General features: G+C 42.8%; 1 protein-coding gene across 1 annotated transcript in view; it reads right to left on the reverse strand.

Moving 5' to 3' along the window:
- plxdc2b (plexin domain containing 2b) overlaps positions 1-24237 on the reverse strand; it is a 101404-nt gene that overhangs the window by 18244 nt on the left and 58923 nt on the right. The window contains exons 5-9 of the mRNA XM_086151049.1: positions 17044-17166; positions 11742-11860; positions 10817-10916; positions 2157-2252; positions 1932-2013 (exon numbers count right to left, since the gene is read on the reverse strand). Coding sequence (XP_086007175.1) covers positions 1932-2013; positions 2157-2252; positions 10817-10916; positions 11742-11860; positions 17044-17166 — 520 coding nt within the window. The remainder of the gene's footprint in view (positions 1-1931; positions 2014-2156; positions 2253-10816; positions 10917-11741; positions 11861-17043; positions 17167-24237) is intronic.

The raw sequence follows: 24237 nt of genomic DNA on the forward strand, positions 1-24237 counted from the left end.
GCTGTAAATTAGTTTGTCTCCGTCGAAGGCGGAAGGAATTAAGCTGTAGAGCAGAAGGACAGCTAACTGAGGAACCGTTGAAAATCCGTCATGTGAAATCCCGACGGACAGAGGAGGAGTGCCGCATCCGTCCTTGGCCATCCATTTAACTCACGGAATAAATAAATATGTGATGCAAAGTGGCACTCCAAAAGCATCTGCGGGCAGGGGCAAAGAAATCTGGGGGAAGAAACTCCCAAATTCATCCTTTTTGAAGGATTTATTTGCACGCTAAATGGCAGTGACATGCAACTTTGAAGCTCCTGCACATGGCAATCAGATAGAGCACTCTGACCCGACAAATAAAATCCCCTCAGTTCAGCTCCGATGGCGGCTATTTGGGAAAAACTATGGAGGAACATTTGAACACTTGTGTTGCGGCTCAAATATTTACTTGTTTTTGAGTAGAGACTGTCAGGATGAGATAAAAGAAGCAGCAGCAGCTGACGGAGCAGGTGTGCGTGAAACGGATGCTACCTTCAGAATCAAATGTCGGCATTTTATTGTTCTGCAAACAAATATTTCACACACTCTCAATCCTAGGAGAGATAACACGTCGAAGCAAAAATCACCGCTTTCATATTTTGTTTATAATATGATACATGCTTGAAAAATTATAATGAGAATATGGAAATGTTGGGAGAGCATTACAGGGTTCTTAAAACTTTGTCAACAGCTGTTTAAAAGCTGGGCAGATCCTGTAGCTCTAATGTTAGGACTTGGGAGTCAATGGGAAAAACAAAGTCTTTTATTACTTATCGAAAAATGTCCATCATTTTTTTTTTTGCACAAGTGTTGACATTTTTTTATCTATATTTTTCCAATCCTGTGTATGTTACTGTTTTTAATTTACAACATTACTAACCTACTCCACTCTCTGCTGTGCAGATTTTGACATTTCCCCAATGTGATTAAAAAGCATGTAATTAAAAGTGTGTTCTTTTCTATTCTATAACGTTTTAATATTCAGTCAGGTCATTTTATTTACAAAATACAAACAGAATAATATGTAAATGAAAATACAGTATGTATGGAATATTCATAAATATTATTATCATCATCATCATTACTACTATTATTATTATTAATGATAATAATATTTAACAATACTAATGTTCTAATATTCCAGATTGGTTTAGGATGTGTGCAGATGATCAAAGTAAAAAATAATTATTGATTCATAGTTTGTGACTAGTTATCCATTCATTACATTGCTTATTTTGCCAGCTGTCATTGGACGAAGGCCGGGTTCACCCTGTTGATCACTTGACTCTCTCTCTTATTCACACATCTTGAAAATTTAGGGTCTCCAATGGCCCTCCAGCATGTTTTTGGATTGTGGGTGAAAATCTGAGAACCTGGAGGAACCTGGAGGAACCTGGAGGAACCCTACACAGACAAAGGGAGAACATGGAGACTCCCTACAGAAAGGCCTCTTGTTGGAATAAAACCAGACGGAGGCGCTAACCACTGCACCAAATTTAATAGACCGCTTGGTAAAAAAGGTGTCTTTCCTCTACTCGACTTTGCCGAAAACCCCCTGATAGAAAACAAAACCCTGCATAGCATCAGATTTAAGCAGAATTTACAAGCTATAAAATCTCGCAGTTAAAAATAAATGTTGTCATTTAACGCCATATAACGGCAGACAGAAGATATTGTTGCATGAGACATCTGTAACCTTGAGCCTCCAAATGTCCTTCACCCAGAGGCCTGTGCTGTGGCAGCATCCCAGAATTTCATCTGACGAATCCGGAAACCTTTCCCGAAGCCTGAGCGTGAGGGCACGTAGGAATTTTTCTTTTTCCGCGCTGACCTCTTTTTGTGAAACTCCGATCACATCGATAGCCACGAGGAGAGCGGCGGCACGGATGAGGCCGGAATGTGCCTACCTGTTGAGCCGATGGCACCAGCTGCAGTTGAAGTTGATCTGGGAGGAGATGCAGGCGCCGCAGGAGGTGAACTGGAGACACGCTGGAGAAGGAGGAAGATCACAACGTGAGACCCATGACACGCCACGTGCACCCGGTGACCTTGCAGACATACCGATCTTTACCCGGATTGCAGAAATTCAGCAATAAAAACAGAAGGGGATTAAGATGATAAATTCCTCTTACTGGGCAAAGGCATCATTTCCACTGCGGTGGAATTAGTGATCCTCGTCTTCGTCAGCTCCACGCGGTGGTACTCGTAGATCGTTCTCCTTCTCACGTCTACGTTTCGGGAGAAAGCACACACACGGAGAAAGAGTGTAAACAAACCTTTACAAATTTTCCACCAAGAGATGAAAACTGGGACAAGAGGTCCCTGGAGAAAGAGGAGACGGAGCGGGAGGCAGAATCAGGTCAAACGGGAGCTACCGCAGCACTTTATCCCCCCCGCTCCTGTTTGTGCCCATGTGACAGCCCCGACTTGGCAGTGGACAGCGGCAATTTTCTCCGGGAGATGATATCAATCAGAGCCCGTTGAAAGGCTGCCTTCTCAGTCATCTATAAGAGCCAGTCGTCGGCCGGGCGAAGAGCGAGCGATTGATTGGATCCATCACCGACCGTCGTTGCCTTTTGGCCCTAATACCTCAAAACAGTAGTATAAAATGGTCTGCTTGTTTTTGCTGGCCATGCATCCTCGCTACTTAGAGTGGAAGTGAAAAAGGGGGGGGGGGTGTAGTGTAAATAAATCGTCTGTTACATTAAAAGCAGAAAAAGTCAATAAATGTAAAAGATGTTAAAACGAGGTTTATAAAAAAAAACAATTTCGAGATAATTTCAAGGCCGCGGAAAATAAAACAGCGAGCTATGTTTAATTATACGCCGCGGCAAAAAAAAAAAAAAAAAAAAAAAAGAGTTCAAGAGAGGACCAGATGCACGACGTTTGGAAGAAGTCCGAAGATGTGGAGGGTGCAGAGCTCTGCCGAGGATCTGGTGATACATCCCTGGTGGGTTCTAAACAGAACTTCTCCTTTTGGATTTTTTTGCACAGATGTGACAGGAAGATATCAAATCAGACTTATTGATGACTCAAATGAACCCAGGACTCTTACAATTATCTTACATTGATAACTGGACAGGAACTAAAGAAGGACTTCTTCCCCAATGAGAACAATACTTCATATTTTAAAATGCTTCTTCTTCTTTTCCTTTGTGCTGCCAATCATCTGCCTCCATCCAACCCTCTCCTTCCACACCAACCATCTGTAAGGTCCTCTTCTCTGGTTGGCAGTTACAAACTCAGCATCCTCACCATCCCTCCTCTGTTACGGCGTTTATCTCCAGAACGTCTAAAATGTCCCCACTGACGGACTCCCTCCTGGTCCTCCGTGTCCTCCTCGCTCCCAAGGAGAACCTCCGCATTTTCACCTTTGCTACTTCCAGCTGCCTCCTCCTCCGCCCCCTGCCATACGCCACTCCTAATTATCATTTCCATTTTAATTTGAAGCAAATGGTACGGTAAACGGAGCATCTGGATGCATCTCTGCAGAGATATCGTATCTAAATAAAATAAGATGTCAGTGCGCTCTTCTGGGGCCTTGTGATCCTTAAATTCCCATTCGTTGTCAGAGTTAAAAAAAAAAAAAGGACCAAAGGACTTTCCCCTCGCTGAGCTGAATGATGCTGTTGGTCTGATACTTGTTGATTTGCGTTGTTGGCGTCTTTTCCCGGCCGACCCGCTCGCACCTATTAAGCTCCAGACGCCTGATCAAAGCGGCAGACGTCTGCTCGCACAGTCCGACCTCGGGATAACAACACCCTTCCTCTGCCTCCTGTCTTTCCCCGGTGACTGACTTCCTCTCGCCTCTAGCTGAGGGATTATCGTGTTTCTAATAACACAGTCGTGTCCACAGGAAGGTCAGTCCCCTCCCCCGAGGCCGCTGATATGTTTACTCACTTTGCGGCTCGGCTTGAGCACTCAAAGGCAGATTTCAGTCGTATATCATACGGAGTTTACCAACATTAATACACGGGTCATCGTGATAAAGCTCTACAGCAAAATAAGAAAAAACAAAAAAATATTTATTGCCTGCAATGCCACCTTACATCGTTTGCAAAACGTTATAAAATTACTTTGAGCCGAGAAGCGACTTTGGTGATGACTTCGGTAAATTTCCAAGCTGTGTTTGTGATACGCTATTTAAAAATCAAATGTAAAAGATGAGTAATGACATTTATTTCTTTGATTTACATTATCACAGTTTTACAAGAGTTGATCCACTGTCCCACTTTTATTTGCATTTTTTTTTCTATCTTATTTGGAACAGAAGGAAGCGACCGAACCTCAGATAAAGAAAGAATTGAGGGAAAAAGGGAAACAATAAAACACCAACTGCCTTATGAAATATTTACAGGGTAAAGAAATTAAACAAAACATAAACAGTCTATCTTCTACTCCCCCTCAGACTAGTTCATGTCTTACGTCTCGGCTCGCACTCTGTTAATTCAGGTCCTTTAAGTCCCTCCTTTCCCCTGTCGCTCCAGGTGTGCCTCAGGGCTCCATCCTGGGCCCGTCCTCATCATCTATCTTCCTCCCCTCGGCCGCATCTTCCACAAATCCAACATTCACTCGCTCCCACGCTGCCACCATCCTTGTCCACTGCCTCGTCGCCTTCCGTCTAGACGACTGCAACTCTCTCCTCTTCAGCCCCCCTCAAAAATCCCTCCATGAACTTTAACTGGTCCAGAACTCAGCTCGAACCCTCTCCCTCCACAAAGTGCAACTGTCTCCCGCTTCAGCTCGGTATTAAAATCAAAATCCTCCCGTTAACGTTCAAGGCCATCTGCAGACATTTTGTGTTTATGAATATGTCTGTGCAGCGTCCTAGGGTGTGGTGTAAGGCGCCTGGAATAAAATGTATTCTTATTTTTCCTCCTATTTCTCTGATGGCAGACTTAAAAATTTACTTTTTAAGTGACGTGGAGCCTGTCCCGGCTGTCATTGGGTGAGAGCAGGGGTCCAACCTGTTGGAATTGAACTAGCAACCCCTGCATATGCAGAATTATTCTGCATATGAAAATAAATAGCTGCATCGGCTGCAGCGGCCAACCCGGAATCCCCGGCGTCATTCAATGACAACGTCATACTTGTACGTCTCGGCGTGGCTCAGGGATGTTCCTGGTTTGATTCCCTGGCCTGTCCAGTCTCGTCGGGCAAGTAACTGAACCCCCTATCTGCTTCCCGGGTGCTGCTTAGCAACTGCCTTGCTGGGTAATCAAATCCAATGAGCTCACCCTGTGATGCTTACTGATCCTTAGAAATGAGATGCAGGGAAAAAGCAAACATCCATCGGCACACAGCCGCACACTGATGTGCAGCATTAAAATTCACCTGACTGTTATAAAATGTTCCTTCAGCTCATTTATCCATCCATCCATCCATTTTCTACCCTTTACCCTCTTGGGGTCGCCAGCCCAAGCTCGACAGATGACCATTTGCCCTCTCGTTCACACATCTGGGCTCCTTAATGTCAGTTAAAACAACTTTCAGTGTAAACATTAAGTCAAGAGTTACACAAACGCCACCACACAATATTGCAGAATTAAGTAACCCTAGGCAGCCACTGTTTATATTTATCTATGTACTACTTAATGTCCATTTCAACAATAATTTTCTATTGCATAACTTATTGCCTGTACATTTCTACTTGTAAATTACGTCCATAGTTCCAGTGTAAAGTCCGATAAATTTAATGCACATACCCATCTGTGTAATATCTGCATATTACCCTATCTGTAATCCACTTGTAAATTATTGCCATACTATACCATGCACATACTGTTAATGTAACTGTTTTATCTGCACCTGCTGTTTTTTTTTTTGCACTTCTGGTTAGATGCTAAACTGCTGGTCATTGCCCTGTAGTTATACATGTCTAATGACAATAAAGTTGAATCTAATCTAATCTAATCTAATCTAATCTAATCTAATCTAATCTAATCTAATCTAATCTAACCCCAAAAGAGTGATTCTAAAATCCAACAATAAATCCAAAGAAAATACACGCTAACTTTTTTTTTCCCAATATATATATCTCTATTAGTAATATAGGACACGGCCAACCTTGACAACTTGCTGGTGGAAATGTAACTTTAAATACCGCTTTTAGAAAGAAGATACACACAGCAGGAAAATGGTTTTGGCATTATAAAGCCATTTTAAGTGGGAGTGTGTGTGACTGATAGTATTTAATGTGTCCCAAGAAGGTATATTAAGGCTTGCTCTTTATATTTGCTTGTAGCCGACCTGTTAATTTCACACCCAGGTCACAGGACACCCACATGTCTTCACTCCCGCCACCGCCTTGGACAGGCTGCGAGCCTGGAGGCCGCGAAAAATGGGATGGAGCATTTAAGCTAAAGACAATCTACAGTTTAAATGTCTCTCTGGTTGCCAAGGCTGCTCTGCGGTGACCCGGCCGCACACTTCTTCACAAGGAAGCCTGCAGGATCCACGGCTCTGCCGTCTGTTTCTGCCCCCAGTTAGGATGAATGCACTCAAGACATTAACCTTAACATGTTAAATAATCCAATCTGGAAACCGCACTAATACATCTGAGCAGGAAACATCTAGATCAACAGCTCATCTTCTTTTAAATTTTACAATTCACTTCTACAGCGTGTTCTGGTGTACTGTAAACGCCCAAGGAGCAAGGAGGTGACATATTACCTGAAAGAGAGATTAAATTGTTTCTGAAACAATGCAGGATATGACTGCACTGTGGAAATCCATGGGTTTTCTATAAATACGCCACCATTTAAAATACAAATAGACTTGTTTTTATGTGCATCCATCACTTTGGACTTTTAAGAGTCCTCGATCTAAGGCAGGATGCTCCTATCTGTCTGCGCAGATTCTTTGCCGTGCCACACCGGCAGCACGGCAAAGAATTTCGAGGGCAGAATGTAAATGATGCCCTTTTCCTTCGGAAAAAAAAGGGTCTGTGCAATTTGCAAATATCACTTTTCAATGTCCGGCAGGTAAACAAACCCAGTGTTTGTCAGGCTCTGCAAAATGTTGAATTTATTTATTTTGAGGGATCGAGAGAGAAGAGCCTGTTCACGTTACAGTGTGCTGCCCAGCAGTAAACGGAGGAAACAAATTACTTCATGCAGTACTCTTTAAGGAATTTACATAAGTTTAAGTTGTGACACTTTCAATGTCAAACGTATTTAAAGAATTATTATTCTAGTGTTTCTCAACCTTCCTGCTCCTCTGAATATTACAGCTTACTTGTATCTTGTCAATATAAAGTGAGGGCACACCAGCCACAAAGCAGCTCCAAAACCAAATTTTTAAAAATGAAGATTGTCTCTCGGTCTAGTTTTCCACTTATTAACCAGCGTTTTGTTTCTAATTGTGCTGCTGTGCAGGAGTCTCACTCTTATCCTAACATGCTTACCTTTGTGGAAAACTAAGAGGAAGTCAGTCTGTGTTAGAGCTACTGTTATCATTTATGTCTACTCTGTAATTTATTGTACAAAGTATTTGGAATTTCCAGGTTTTCCAAGGTGAAACATCTCAATGAATCTAATTTAGAAGTGTATATATATATATATATGTATGTATATAACATATAAACACTGAATTGATGTGATGGTTGAATATTGGTTGGATTTATAAAGATGATTTTGTGTCAAATATATACACTTCAAGAAAATAATCTTCTGAAGAGAAAATGGTTCAGAATGCAGCTTCTAGGTCTTCGTGCATGTTGGTAAATATGTCAACTTCACCACAACACAACCTAATCCATTCTTTGAACTAGTTTTCCTCACTGAACCTCAAATATACTCAGTCACATCACATTCCAAATATAAAACGTCTAAAAAAATCTCCTTTTCCTTCAGGCCGCTCCCTCCTGGGGTCGCCACCACCAATCACCTGCCTCTATCTCACCTTCTCCTCTACATCCTCTCCATTAAATTCATTAACTTTTAACTGCGCACGAACCAAACCATCTCCGTCTGATGTTATCTCCAGAACATCTAACATGTGCCGTCTCTCTGACGGACACGTCCCTGATCCCATCCTTCCTCCTCACTACCAAAGAGAACCTGCACATCTTCAGACGTCTCAAAAATCCATAGCATCTAAAAAAAAAAAAAAAAAAACACCCGAGAAACTAAAATAAGTGAAGCAGAAGCAACTTTTAAGATTAGGTCTGATCGACAGCAAAGTAAAGTTCCTTGTTATGAATCAGTTTTCACTCCAGCACGGCGAGCTGTGGCTGTCTGCTGATGTAAACTCCTTCAGATCCCGTCACTTGGTTGGAACTAGGTGTTATATCATCTTAGATTCAAGGTTGATGTAACTCGGGCAATATTTCCCGACACAGAAGTAAAGCACTTTAACTAGATAGTGTCTCCCGGTCGAATTTAGCAATGGGGACTTGCAGATTACATCTGTCTGAAATTTAGGAACCCCTGTTTCAAGATAAATCTGCTGGTAACAATAATTGCGTCTTGTATCTGTGCTCCCGTAATAGATGGGTGTTATATAAATAACATATAAATGTATAGCAATATATAAATATAAACGCCAGGATTTTGGGCAGGTCTAGGTTATGGTAGCTCTTTATATAAATGGAAGAGTTAATGGGCAGAAACTAGGACTAAGCGGGTTGTTATGCTAATGGTGGTGTCGTTCGTTGGGTACAAAAGAGAATATTTGGGGGATTACCTGGGTTGGAATGTGACAAGGTAAAGCCAGACAAAGGAGTAAAACCTGTTGGATTACATGGACTGAGGCTCATGTGAAAGTTAGCGAGGGCTGGTTCTGGTGGGGGATTTTTCCTTGTTGTTTGGAGGGTGCAGATGATCCTGGTCCGTCTATTAATCCCTGAATGGCCTTATATGTTTGTGAAAGGTTGTGTCTGAGGCCCCCTTCTCTGTTCTTCAGAGATGTTTTTTTCTGTTTTGACAAATCTGTCTTCTCTGGCCAGATTACGGACATTGCTGTCTTCAAAGGAATCAAGAATTAATTCAAGATATTCACCATATCCTGGATGACTGAGAACCTCTGCAGACTTCCTGTGGACTGCAGGGCGCGATTTGAAAAATCTGCTATGGTCACTGGTTGTCTGATTTTATTTGGGACATAATGGACAGAATAAGTGAGAAAAAGGAGGTCTGATCTCTTCTGGCCCGCTACCTTGCAGGGGGGCTTCCCAGGGCTCGAAGAGGAACGTCAACATTTTCGCTTTAAATAAGTGCGGAGTTAGCGAACGGTGGGGTTCTTGACACAGCGAAGCCGTGGAGGGAGAAAATGAAAACACTTCAACTCATCTGATAGTCCCGGGTTATTATTCCTCAAAACAAAAGACGAATGCGCCGAGGCAGCTTCGCTCTCCATGTCATCCATGTCGTCTTCGTGATCTTTGGTGGTATGTTTTCCAATGTGGCACTTAAGGCAACGCAAAACTCAAAGGTTCCCATGGAGGAGAAGTGATCTGTCCAAAAGCAGCTAATGGGAAATTTAAAGTCAGTCACCATCGAGTTGAAGATCCACTTTCTGTGAGAAAAAAATTGGTCCAAAAAAGCTTGAGCGCGCAGGAACGTGTTTGGAAGGCCCATACTTTGCCAAGATGTACACTTAATTAAACCAAAATGTCACTTGCTTTGTGAATGGTATTTGACAATCCACGGTGGTGGGAGATGTTTGGTCGAGAGCCACAGAATGCGAGGGTGGAGACCGAAAGGTTTTAAGTGCAACGCTTGGATTTTTTTTAAAATTGAATTTAACTGCTCGGAATCACTGAAACACCCAGGCGAAGGCAGAGACAGATGTGAGGCTGCGGTCTGGGCCGAGTGCAAGAACAGAAAACAATACGGAAGAAGATGTGCTGACAGTGGAGGAAAATAACATAAGAGGTTAACTTTGGATCTAAGCTCAGTGAGAGTCAATATATATGACAGTGTGTTTTCATTAGAGGTGTAATGCTACAGGTAGCCTGGGGATCTGGTTCTCCGGCCTATTGTCAAACACCAATATTCTCATAATGTATTGTTTGTTGGCGTCTTTTGCAAATCATTCCTTTGTCGTGTTTCATTTTGTTCTTTACTCTGTGAAATAAATAAGTGCAAAAGTGCATAAGAGCAAAAACACAAAATAAATCTCCCTTTGGCTGCAGAAAACCTGTGAAACATCCAACTATCTTTTTAACTATACCATTTTTATCAGTTTCAAGGCACACTGTAGATTCATATCCAAAACACACCTTGAGATCACACACATGTAACACCATTTCACTCATTCATTCATTCATTTATTCATTCATTCATAACACTAATACTTACTTCTGCGAGTATTGCTGTTGTTTGCTGCTAGTAGCTACTTTTGCATGTTTATACTATTTATAAATTGCCAACATATTTTTTAGTTGCAACAAGTCCTTCCTATTTATACATATTGTTAACACTGTTTATTGTTTATTTTTAATTTTCTATTTTTTCTTAACTTTTTCTTGCACTGTCCACTTTCTGCAGTGAGTGTTTGAAATTTCCCCACGGTGGAATTATAAAAGGAATATTCTATTCTATTCTATTCTATTCTATCGGTCGGCAGTTGATTTAATGGTCGCATATAGAAATATGCAACCATTCACTCGTTCTTTCAAATATAGGCATACGACCGTTCACTTACTCACACACAACAATTCACTCTCTCACTCACACATCACTGAGATAACCATTCACTCTCTCATCATCATCTGATCATTCATTAATTTGGAGATTTGAACAAAACAAACTGAGCGAACGTTCACCATCAAGGTGCTTCTGAGACTCACTGGGTATCTGCTGGATTTTGTGGACCACCACAAAGGCGTCCGACAGGCCCACCTTCACCGGGTGATTGACTGAGCTGATCAGTGACACTTCAGTAGGGATCTGAAATAGAAAAAGGGGAAAATCAATTACTGAGGATCACACCGATTTGCCAGACCGGAAAATAGGAACGGGCCACAGCAGATTGGCAGAACTGACAAAGTTAGCAATTTAATTCTATCTCCCATAGGAATCCGTTGAGCAATAATGCAGTGTGACTATCTTCAGCGTGTAGTAAACATTGCAGAGGCAGATTTCGAGAAAACGGGGCCAAGGAGTGGCTCGATCAAACTAAAATTTAAGAAAAGCTTAGCCCGGGAGCCGAATGGCTGCTCGCTATTTCCATCAGAGCGTCTGACTCTGTGTCGAACTGTTAAAGTGACAAAGTCAAACACAACCTACATATCACTTTTGAAAACAAGAAATGAGTTTTATTGGTTTGCAGCAGCACGAAAAGGAAGGAAATGTCATGCATTTTCATTTTTATTGTTTCGACCATTCATTTGGGGGTTAGAGGTTCTTTCGTTCATTCCTTCATTATCTATTATATTCATTTTTGATTTCTTATAAGCAAAAACACAGCGATTTTACTTTTATTTCTGGTAAGAAATGTAAGTGTTGACAACAAAAAAGTAAGAGAAACAAACACTCCAATGTAAATGTTTTTACAAACCTACTTATAATTGTTTTTTTAGTTATAATTTGTGTTTATAGTCTAAAATTCAAACAGATGTAAACGCAAGAGTTGGAATTTCTGCATGTTCTCTTTAAAAAGTCTCTTTCAGACTGATCATGGTTGTACACGTGATGTGTGGGGGAAAAAAAAGGCATAACCCGATGGATAAAATGGCAAAATAAAGCCAAACAACAGGATGAGCAAGCAGTCACCTCTTTGTATGCGAAAACAATCCTGCCCGTGTTGTGCAGCGTGGCCTGGAAGGTGAAGCTGCCCAGGTTGTAGTTGTCCTGAAGGTGAACGTGGTCCCACTGCACCACCAAGGAGGTTCCTGAGGTGGGACACAAGCATGAAGGAAACATTGATCAGTGATCTTTTCCTGGCGGATGCTTCTATTCCTCTTACGAGACCCGAGGTGACTGAAGCTAAAACGGTCCGAGCACCCATAATGAAAACCCACCATCTTCTTCTTCTACTTCTTTCCCTTTTGGATTTTCCCTTCAGGGTTGCCACAGCGGATCAACCTCCTACAACTAACCCTATCCTCTGTATGCTCTTCTCTCACAACTAGCTTAATGTCCTTTTTCACTTTATCCATAAATCTCTTTGGTCTTCATCTTTTGAAAATTCCCCATTGTGGTGCATTCTCTCCTGCTCTCTCAGACCTCGTGCCTGGCAGTTCCAACCCCAGCATTCTTCTACTGATATATTCACTGTCCCTCCTCTGTGACTGAGAACCATCTCAGTCTGGCTTCTCTGACCTTCTCTCCAAAACATCTAACATGTGCTGTCCCTCTGATGGACTCACTCCCGATCCTATCCATCCTCGTCTCTCCCCAAGGAGAACCTCAACATCTTCATGTTTGCTACCTCCAGCTCTGCTTCCTGTCTTTTCACCAATGCCACTGTCTCCAAAGCATACAGCATCACTGGTCTCACCACTGTCTCATACGCCTTTCCTTTCATTCTGGCTGATGCTCTTTTATCACCCCTGACATTTTCTCTGCTTGTTTCAACCTGCTTGATTGCGTTTCTTCTCCACACTCTTCATTGTTCTAAACTGTTGACCCCAAGTTCCTTAAAATCTTTATCTCTTTACCCTCACTGTTCCCCTTTGGTTCTTCTCATTCACACATGTGTATTCTATCTTGCTGCAACTAACCTTCATCCCTCTCCTTTCCAGAGCATACTTCCACCTGTTCTCACTACAGATCACAATGTCATCTGCAAACATCATGGTCCATGGAGATTTCTGTGGAACCTCACCTGTCAGCCCATTCATCACCACCGCAAAAAAGAAGGGGCTCAGAGGTGGTCTCTGATGTAGTCTCACCTCCACCTTGAACTTGTCTGTCAGACCACTGTCTCACAACTGGCATACATGTCCTGCACCAGTCTAACATACTTCTCTGTCACTTCAGATTTCCTTATACATTACCATCGTTCCTCACTCAGCACACAGTCGTATGCTTTTTCTAGATCTACAAAGGCTCAATACAGCTCCCTCTGACCTTCTCTCTACTGCTCTATCAGCATTTTTTAAGGAATTCCTGCATCTGTAGTACTCCCTCGGATTGACACCATACTGTTGTTCATAAATGCTGAGTTCTCTCAGTCTAGTTTCATATGAAAACCCTTCATGGCATAGATGAAACTTTAAGAAGGCTAAATCTAAAAGTGTCATGGTTCCTGTGATGGATCATGTGGCTCTTGAACCCGTTTTTCTCTTTTTTCAAATGGTAATGTTTCTTATTCTACAAATGACTAAGTGTCAACACTATAAATACATTTTTCTATGGGCAGGTAAAGGACACCTTATACCTGCTCTAGTAAAGATTGGTCACCGCTTGGAAAAGAGTCCAGCCAGCAGCATATTTAAGAACCAATTAGGCAAAAAAATCTCATAATATTCGTATAAACCAGTAGTGCTTAGCTCTAAGTGCAGTTTTTACTGTCTCAGAGATACAGAAATCTCTGCTGGTACACATTACAGGAAAAATAAAAGTAAAAGTTGGGGAATTCTAGTGTGTGTATGCATGTGTTTCACTACAATCACAACTGGTGTTGGAATTGAGAATCATCTTCTGTAGCGCTTGGACTGAGACTTCAAGTTTCAAGATATGTAAACTTCTTGATGTTGCCACTGCTCTATCTGTTGGCAAAGAGATTCATTTATTCATTCATTCACTCAATATATCACAGTTGCAGTTGTCGTTGGACAAGAGGCGGGGTTTACCCCTACAACCACTCACTTTCTCATTCAGGCATGTGGGCAGTTCATGGCCTCAAATTAACCTCCTGCATTTTTTGAACACCTGGAGGAACCAGGAGATCCTGGAGGAAACCCACGCAGACACGGGGAGCACGTGAAGACTCCATACATAAAGACTGTCGGAGTTGAATCAAGGACCTTCTTGCTGTGAGAAGGCAGTGCTAACCAGCGCACCACCCCGATGCCCTCGTTGAAGACAAATATTCCTTAAAATTAAACACGCGCCGCTCTATCTCCTGCAGCCAGGACACATGGTTTGCTCAGGCTTCAGGAATTACTGCGGCTGCAGCCACGGTCTCTCACTTTATTGTTTCCAGGCGGCAACAGATCACTTCAGTTGCCTTATTGCATTGTAAATAATTTATCGGTAATCCAACGTGATCGGGAAACTACCGATGGCCGTTTTGCTCATTTAACAATTGCTTACATCAGATGGTCAGACATTTTTAGGACATCTTCATTTCTTCCACAAACACTATGCTATTCCAAACAGGGACAGTCCACCATTTCCTAATTTTGATTTAAGCTATTTTTGCTTTTCTAAAGCCATAGTGAAATCAACATTTTAGAACAATCGTTGGTTACATCCAAACACTGCCTGGGTGGGCTTCGGTGATTTGGCTGACAGAACTATTGATTTGTGTGTTTAAAGGATTTGTTATATATAGGACTACACTAATATTTGGTATGAACTACAAATAGTAATCAGTCGGTGTTTCCTGAACTGTGGGTGAAAATAATTAGCACCAGACTGGCGGGTCGGGCTCCACCCTCCGGGGAGCTGGCCTCACATGACATCAGCACACTTTTGATTTACTGAGAACCGATTGATTTGAAAGTCATCTGGTTGGGGGGGGGTTGCAGTAAAGGTTACTAATCAATTTCCTTCCATGACATAAGTGCAATTCTTCCATCCAAAGTAAAGACAAGGTTGCTCAAAGATCTGCCTCCATGGTAAACAGCTAGCATGTGCTGTGCAGACGGGGGCCCTCGCCAGCGGGTCATGTGTGATTTAAAGAACGAGGTCAGACAGTCTTGCATCAGTATTTAACATCACCAAAGGGGGCTGGTGCATATTCAGCCCCGCTATTCAGCCCGGTTGTTCCGACTTGAAAATAAAGCATACGCCCGGACCATGTGATGCAATAAGGCTGAAAGAGTTTGGGAGGTTAACATGGAGAGGACACAACCCTACTTCCCCGCTGTTCGGTGCTCTAATAGAGGTCTGTTTCAAATGCATCCGGTTCCAGAGGGGAGGCCGCCACACTAACTGGGGCTTTCCGACTAAAAATACAGATTGGGCGCGGGGGCGTGGAGGGAGAACACACTGGCCTTGTTTCCAGATCCACTTACAAGCCTAACAAGCTGCATGAACTCAAAGCAAACAAAGTCAATCCTACCCAATGCGGGCGGGAGGACTTGTGACAAAGGCTTCGGTGTGTTTTTAATGACTTCCCTTTGCAGCACCACCTCGTCTTTGCAGAGGACGTGGATCCGTGTCAACAGGTTTTTCGTTTGTTTTTGAGTCTGCGGTCTCTGAGCGGAACGGCTAAAAATCCACCAGCACAATGGAGGGGGATAGCCTTTTATTTACTTGTTTATTTTCATCACTAAATATGATTATAGCTCTGTAATGCATGTGGTTAAATTATTCAACATAATACAATGAAGTAGCAACTACGCTCTTTGATAGCGTGAACTGTTGAAAATTCAAGGAATAAGACTATTTCTTATATTTCTCCATTTTTCTTGTCTCATTGCATTGCACAGCAACGGTAATCCCGTACATGTATGTGAAATGTATGTACATGTATGTGCAGCTTGCATTTCCAGGTAGCAGATGTGCTGTTTTTGAGTCTGAAGCCTTATTTACACTGCCGTTGTCGCTGTGTTGGGGTTTTGTGACCAACACTAAGTGTACGTCATGTTGGGGTTGTTAATAGCTGCTCTGGATTCTACAGACTCTAAGAAGTAAACAGTAAATATTATTACGGTGACATTCAGGCTGATGCTTTTAATACGCACAATCCGGAGAAGCGTGTGCCGAGAAGAGAAACACATCAGTTGCACAGGCCTCACCGTACCGTGCTGACAGTCATACACAAAACAGACCCCGCTAATTCCCTCCATTCGCCGAGCAGCCGTCCGGCCGAGGATCGATTGGCTGCCGGTGCAGTTCAGAGCAGAGCGAGCTGCGCCGCTGAAGGTCAAGCAGCCGGTGCCCCGTCTCTGCGGCGCCGGGATTTACGTTGAACTGATGGATACGACCGTCCCAGGCGGGAAAAGAGTGTCGCAGAGGTGTAAGACACGCTGTATGAGCGAGTTTATGATAATGAGGGTCCATTTTGTAAACAAATCTGATGAATTGTATTCATTTTTAATTTTTCAAGCAAATGTAGGGCCAACACTTTACACTTTCTCACCTTACGACTTAAAATAGTACATTTTCCGTTACAATGGCCAGTTATAGGGGTGACAGAAGTGAAGCTTGAATATTTAGTGCTCAGTGACTGATTGAAAACACAAGCTTATGCAGCGTATCTCATATCCGTGTGAAATTATTGCTACATGCACGGCTCCATCCGTCATTAGCTGCGGGAGACAGCGGAGACAAATGGGAGCGGCAGTGAACTCACAGAAGACGCTGCAGACGAATTTTCCATCACCTCCATCCCCTAAATCATCTCCCGGTGAAGGATGCAGATTTGGGGCAGCCGCCACCCATGATGCTACACAGTGCTAAGTGTTTCCTTTCGCGGTGAACACGAATCGTCCCTCATGGAATCGGGTTTTTCGTATAAACATAATACTTTTGCAGGTTTGAAGGCATCGGAAAATGTGTGCTTTCTGTTCACAGCTGATATGAAAATACTGAGGCACTCCGTCATTTCACCCTTCTCTGTGACTGTGCAGCAGTCATTAAGCAACGTGAATCAAACTGATTTCACGGAAAACGGGTGTTATTCAGCGCATCGGCCATTCTTCTGAAAAGCAGGTGTGTTGTGTGAAAAACCTCCCCTCCAGCACGGAGGGGGAGGTTTTTTTCTGTTCCACTGTAAGCTTAATGCTCGCTATACTCTGGTATAAATCTCAAAAAAAATCTTTTCCATCCTCTATGAGAACGAACTTCAGTATTTCCACATTCTTCACCAGTGTATGTGCAAATTTGACTTTCCCAAGAGGTTGGTAGATGGAAAATGACACAATGCACAAAGAAAGAAAGTGGAGTAAAAGGTTCTCACCATTGTCAAAGTAGATGACGGTGGAGTTCCTGGAGACGCTCGGGTCGAAGTTTGCCATCAGCGGAGCGATGTATTGCGTCGCTGTCAACATCCGATGCACCACATCGCCGGTGTAAATAAACCCTGGGGGGAAAAATGAAAACTCAGCATGTTCGAGTGATTCCGATGAAACCTCTCACAGCGCAAGAACCATCAACGCATTTCCAGTGGTAATATTAAAGACTTTTTTGGAGTAAGTGTTTTAAATACATCCAGTAAACACCCCCCCCCCCCCCCCCCCCCCCACACACACACACACACACTTCCCTCCATCTTTTTTTATCAGATACAGTGTGATTCGGCGTGACAAGCCTCCAGCACGCAGTTAAGAATCTGCCCATTAAAGCACTCGGTCCTCCTTTGTCCGGCCTCGTGTTGCCGGCGGCTGCAACTCCGAGTAGTTTTAATTAGCGCTATCGTCTTCCATCAAAAACCGAAGGGCAAATTTGAGAGGCTTCAGAGGGGGAGATACGCTGAGCGAGCAGTCGTACATTATCGTGACAATATTGGCAAGACGAATTTCCCCGTTCGTCCACTCATCCCCCCTCTTCACTTGTCTTTTTTTAAAATCTCAAATCATCCATCATGGATGCTTACTAAAAGGGCACGGCAAAAAAAAAAAAAAAAAAAAAAAAAAAAAAAAATCAGCTGTCAGCTTTTCCAATTAAAGTGTCCCGTTGCAAAAAGACCCTTATAGTTCTCCGTACAGTGAGGAGGCACGTTCAGGTAACGCAACCCAGAGCTTGATTGATAACACAGGCGAACGGCGGCAGGTCGTGTTTTTAGTGCGATGCAAACCATCTGTTTGGGAAGCAAAAAAATAATGTATTGCTGTGTGTGTTAAATTCTTCATTTATTAAGGGAGACGTTTGCAAGTGTTCATCAGTGCAACAACAACCAGAGCAACACACACACACACACACACCTTGCACTCACATGACTCTGATTCAACACTTACTCACAATTAAGATGATTAAGGAGACTGTAATTAAACAGGGCATGCTCACTAACACGCTACAGCAGGGGTCTTCAATGATTTTCGGGCCAAAGACCCCCAATCTGATGCACAAATTGGGCAGGGATCCTCTTAAAATATGAAATTGCATGAAACTGTGTTTCACATTAAAGTGGGCCGAGTGTCAAGTATAATCAATTTGAAGTTATTCAAATAAAATAGAGGTTCACATATGCGTGTTTTGATTTTATTGGAAATTGTGCAATGAGTGGGGAGGCGGTGCCGCTGCCATAAATAAAGTACTATTTATACCATGTCAACTGATACCAACGCTAATACCAACATTGTCAAATGCATGATAATCATGAATACAAGCTATTCAAATGGACAATTTTATTTTAAACATTACACACTCCCATGCATAAACATACCTGTTATCTTGCATATGATACTGAACTATAAATATAGTACTTATGTAGATATTATTGTGTTTTCATATTTGCATCCATCATAAATTATTTTTGTGCTATTGCTCAAGCATTCTTTCAGTAATTGTTGTAAGATTAGATCATTTTCTTTTTAACTACTTTCTGTTATAAGTCAATGCACCCTCTGTGGTTCTTGATTGATTGATCTTGGTTACATTTCCGGAGCAGAAAGTAGGACCCCATTGTTCAGTATCAAGGCAACTGTCCTATTACCTCTGAGATGCAACTAAAATTGTTCTCCTTTGTGAAAAGAATCCCCCACCCAACCTTCTTTTTTTTTTATTTCTTTGTCCATGCTGCGACACCTTTTAAATTTCAGAGTTCACAGTTATAGCCCATAAAAGAATGTGATGCCAGCAGAGCCATGCAGTTCCGATGGACTCGTCAGTTTGGAATTTGGCTGATGCCAGATACTGGGCCGCAGATGAATTTAAAACCTGGCACGCAACCGCCCCGACCCATCTTTGTGCGCCGGGTCGCAGATTGTTCTCCTAATTTATAGGAAAAAAGCCAGGCCGGCGGTTTCCTTTTCTTCCCGGTGTTTCTGCTAAACTAAACTAATTATGAAAAAGGCCAGGGCAACCCAGAGGAAGAAGCTATTCTCTCCTCAGAGGGGCGGGGAGTGGGTAAGGGGGACTTCAAGAGAAATGCCATGTGTAAAGTGGGCGCCTGGGGCACAAAGGGGAAAAAAAACATGCTAAAGAAGAAAAAAATGGGGGGGGGGTTGGGACATATCTCATTGAGAGCAGACCTGTAAAGCTCTTTTCCACGCCAGCACATGTCCCTGCATCCTTCTTTAAAGAAGGGGAGGTTTCTGCCCTCTCTGGAGACCAATCCAGCGAAATCTTGACTTACTCTGAGTTACTTAGTTTCTGAGTTACGAGCGAGCGGGGTGAACCTTCGACACCGTCCGCTGTCTGTGAAGCGGTGTTTAAAAACGCGTCGATTTGTCCTTGAAGAGATGAAGAAGTTGTTGTCGCTGAGATACAACGAGCGAGGGAATCATCTCGCATTTACGGAGCTTTGGAGCTGCAGACGGTGGGAAAATCAACGGACGAGGCGTCGGAAGAGTCTTTCAAAGCCGGTCGAGGACAGTTTGATGGTTTCAAAAAGAGGAGAGACATTCACTAGCTAAATGATGTTAAGCCATAAAACGTTGCAAGTTAAATATAGCAACATATTTTAGGATCAAGTGTGTAATTACGCGAAAGATCACCAAATGAAAACCTCCTCTGTTGCCACTGGCATCTTCGTCCCATCTTCACAGTAAACACGGTTTATAAAACCAGGTTATTTCTTTATGTTCTCTTTCACTATCTATTATTATTTCTTATATATACATCATTTTTTATTTATAAAGTACATTTTTCTTTTTAACCCTTGTGTGATGTTCATATTGTTGTTACTCAGCCAGCGTTTGTGGGTCTGATGGACCTGCTGCATTTTGTGGCTTTTGATGCCTAACAATCCAACACTTTTATGTTAAAATACTGAACGGATGTTTGACTTATCCCAATTACAAGCAGTATAAAAAATATATATGGTTAAAATTTCCCCTTTACCTGTGTTAGGTCACATTTATAACTTATCATTTAAATATATATTCTGATATATGTTCTTCACAGAAAATAAGCCAAAGTCAGTGAGTCTCAGTTTGAAAAATTAAATAATTTTATCATTTTTCTTTTAAGAAAAAGTGACCCAAACACCAAACAGGGGTTAACCCTCATATTATGTTATGGGTCAATTTGACCCATAACATAATATGAGAGTTAAAGACTCGTGACAAAACCGGCGGGTGGCTGAACGGATTAATAACAATCAATTTCTTTTAATAGGGAAATTTAATGCTCTAGAAAAGCAAATTGATCAATAACCCTAACCGTCATGCACATAAGAAATCAAACTTTTGACTTGTAACAAAAGGTAAGAAGGCACTTGCTATTTGTTTGCATCCTAAAGTCCAAGCCAACGCCTCTTTATGACCTTTTTCCCACTTAAACAACAAGCCATGTGCATGGAGGATTTTGATATATCAGTGTTTCACCAATAAACACAGCAAACCAGGAATGGAGAAGAAAATAATACAAATCAATGTGACTATTTTTTTTTGCAATTTTTATGCATGAAATTGAGGTTTGGTAACAGTGAGAGATACAAAATGTGTCTTATTAGATACTTTGGAGACTAAATTTAGTGTTGAAAATGTTCATAAATTAGAAAATGTGGATTTTCCAGGTCCTCTGGTGGTCTGCACACCCAATGTTTGGCCAATGTTGTGTCATGGTATGTGGACGTAGAGTGAGGTGAAGATGGTGAGGATAGACTGTTTGGTCTACAGCTCTGGGTGAAGATAAAAACAAAACGGTGGCGGGACAAAGGACCGCAAGCTCATTGGTGGAGACGCCACGGCCGCACGATTCTTCGTTTTCCCATTTCGGATCTGTTTGGACGGTTCGGGCCGAGCCGGACACGAACCGCTTCCTCTGAATCAGCCTCCATGCATTCCATCTCATCTCAAACATTTACTCCAACCCTTTCTAATCTCTTATTCTTTGTTTTGCCCGCATCGCGATATCTCCTGCTTTCACTTTCAACACCCACAAAGCTGAAAAGCCCTCAAACAAACAAACACACACACACACACACACACATGCTTGTATGGACTGAAATACAGAGGCCTGTGTTTGAAGGGGGTTTTACTTGAGACGGACCCCTCTCTCTCCCCTCCTTAGCTGCACTCCCTTGAAAATATATTGCCACTTTTTCTGACGGCTCTTAAAAAAACCCAGACGGCATCAGCTCAGTGCAGAAGAAGACAGAGCTTCAGACGGGGAGCTCACTCGCCGTGACCTTCCTTCGCAGCGGCGGGAGACTGGACGTAGGAGGTGTGGAGCAGCAGATTTACAAGCGGAAAAGAAAAGAATGCAGAGGGGAAGGGTCCGAAAGCGGACAAAAAAAAAAAAAAAAACAGTAGAGAAGAAACAAGCACGGAGAGAAGAGGAGGATAACTGAGGTGGAAAAAGGGGGGAAAAGAAAGAAAAGGAGAAATGTTGGTGAAATAAAGCATTAGAGGAGGGGTTGCTGAGGGTGGGGTTCGGCAACATGTCCGACGTTAAGAGAGACAAGATGAATCATTTTTCCCCTGTAAAGATGTGTGTGTGTGTGTGTGTGCATGTCTGCATGTGTGTATGTGTGTGTGTGTACGTGCGTGTCCAAACAAAACAGGAATTAGCAAACCCACAAGACTAAAGCTCTACTTTATTAAACACTGCTTACACACATTCTTTGTTCCTTTGTACTCGACTGACTCTGTGTTGTTCACTTACAGGATTCTGTCTGTTGATCACAGATGTCGGGAAAACCCGGCATGACAACCGACACACACACACACACACACACACACACACACACACACAGAAAGAAGCATAAATAACCCTCAAACTAAGGGGCGGGGGCTATTCAACGTAAAAATAAATTCAACCTGCAGACCCTTCACCATCTAGGGGACGTGTTTGCTGCTTGGATGACGCTGGGCAGCTCGTTTCTTGAACGGAGGAAGGTGTTTGTTTCGCGCTCAAAGTTGAGAGGATGTCGATGGAGAAGCTCAGACTCTTATATCCAAACTTCCGGTGCGGTTAGCTTTAACCAAAGGACAAACCTCGATTGGGGTCAGGGAGATCGGCGGCTTGAAATATCAACTAGTAAAGGCAGGGCTCCTTTAAACTGTATCATGTTGGATGTTTGCATCGTCCATAAAACAAAAACATGCCTTGGATTACCGATCAAAATGTTGCAGATAATCAGTGCAGGATGGTGGTACAGTGGTTCTGCCGACCAGCAAGACAGTCCCCGACTCAACTCCAACAAGGGGCCTTTTCAGTTTGGGGTCTCCACGTTCTCTCCGTGTCTGCATGTTCCTCTTGGTTCTCCAGGTTCCTCCCACAGTCCAAAAACATGCAGGAGGTTCACTGGAAACCCTAAATTGTCCAGATGTGTGAATGGCTGATGGTCTCCATATGATTTATGAATGAGAGAGTGAATAGATAAATTATTAGCGTATGAGTGTGATAACCAAGACACAGGTTGCAATTCAATTAGAGTGTAATTCACATTTCAAATGCTTCAGAATAGAGCACTAAGAAACTACCCAGTATTTCAAAACAGAAATGCTGCTAAATACCACTATGAATACGCCTGTATTTGAAATCGTGTATATATATGTAGTTTTCTTGTAAATCTGTCATTACTTGGTGTGCAGTGATAATGTATTTGTGCCCAGAATTTAATGTACAGCCTTTCACCGCGGCTCAGGTGTGTGTCCACTGGATACAGCCTCAACATGCTGGGGACTCTGTGTGCATTCGCAACTGCCAGTTTCGCAAATGGCATACTTCAGTCAGTAGAGCACAGAACAGCCTTCGGATCAATGGCGAGGCAGACAAACTGGAGCGCGGCGTGCCTCAATTATCATTAAAAGTTAAGAATTGGAAAGAAGGAAGATGAAACGGCATGTCACAAATTCGTAGGTTTCCTCCCGCAGCATGTGCGAGGACCGACCGGTGAGCGAGGATAGCAATATATTGAATTTCATTGCATAAGTCCCGAGGCATTTCTTGGTGTGTTTCATGGCTGCAGACGACGAGCCGCCGAGCCACCCATTCACACTAATCACACTCATTTTCCCCAAGGCCAACCCGATAATTTATACATTCCCTGTGTGTCTGTGCGTTGGTAGTTTCCCCTGAAGGGATGGGAGGGAGGGGGAGGGGTTCCCTGGACAATCTACAGACTTCTAATTCCGAGCACATTTAGCATGATACACATGAGCACACGCTTATGTGGATACATGCAACAGCCTGTGCCGAAAGCGTTTGTCTTTAATAGGCATGTGTAATATACATGTCAAAGTCATGAAATAACGGTGGAGACCCTGCACGTGTCACCCAGTATATCGTATGTCTGAAGCCGTAAAGTTTCCCTTCACTCCTTCATTAAGTGTATGATAGGTTAGCCGTGTGGTGAGGAAAAATAGCTATTATTTAAATTGGAAACGGCATTCGTTGCCGTCGGCTTTTTGTGGGTGGACTTCTCGGCTGACACGGTCTGATTATTTGTCCTCACTGATATTTGGCCCTTGACGCCTATCTCTTGGCACACTCAACTATCCAAATGCCACGGGCGCGCTCTGTTCACGGTCCCGTGATGTCCTCTATGCCGCGAGGGGGGATATATCAGGATTGTTTAAATGATCATCGGGCTTAGACTAAACCAAAGAGGAGAAGAATAAGCTTAAGTTATATGATATTAAATAAGCTTTTTTTCAATATAGTTCAGTCACTCGTTTTCTCTGTGCTTGCACTGCAGGACAGCAAAAAGCGAGGTTTCCCCCAGGAAAAAAGGGTTCACCTATAAAGACATACAACTATTCACCCTCTCATTCACACATCTGAGCAATTTAGGGACTCAAGTTTGCCACTTGTATGATTTTGGACTGTCAAAGGAAGCCAGAGAACTTGCAAGAACATCCGTAGACAACCCCCCCCCCCCCCCCCCCCCGTCGGAATCCAGCCCGGGACCTTCAGCTTGTGTTTGAAATACAGCCATTTTTTAGAAGCGATCATGATCCTTTTTGATAGGTGTGCAGCGACGGGTTCTCTGCCAAAAAATGAGGGCGCCGATGTCTGCGTCGGCGGGCGTCAGCCCTCCGAT

The sequence above is a fragment of the Fistularia commersonii genome, chromosome 8, assembly GCF_037954325.1.
Source record: "Fistularia commersonii isolate RoL2024-O1a breed Wild chromosome 8, RoL_Fcom_v1.0, whole genome shotgun sequence".
Taxonomy (NCBI): domain Eukaryota; kingdom Metazoa; phylum Chordata; class Actinopteri; order Syngnathiformes; family Fistulariidae; genus Fistularia; species Fistularia commersonii.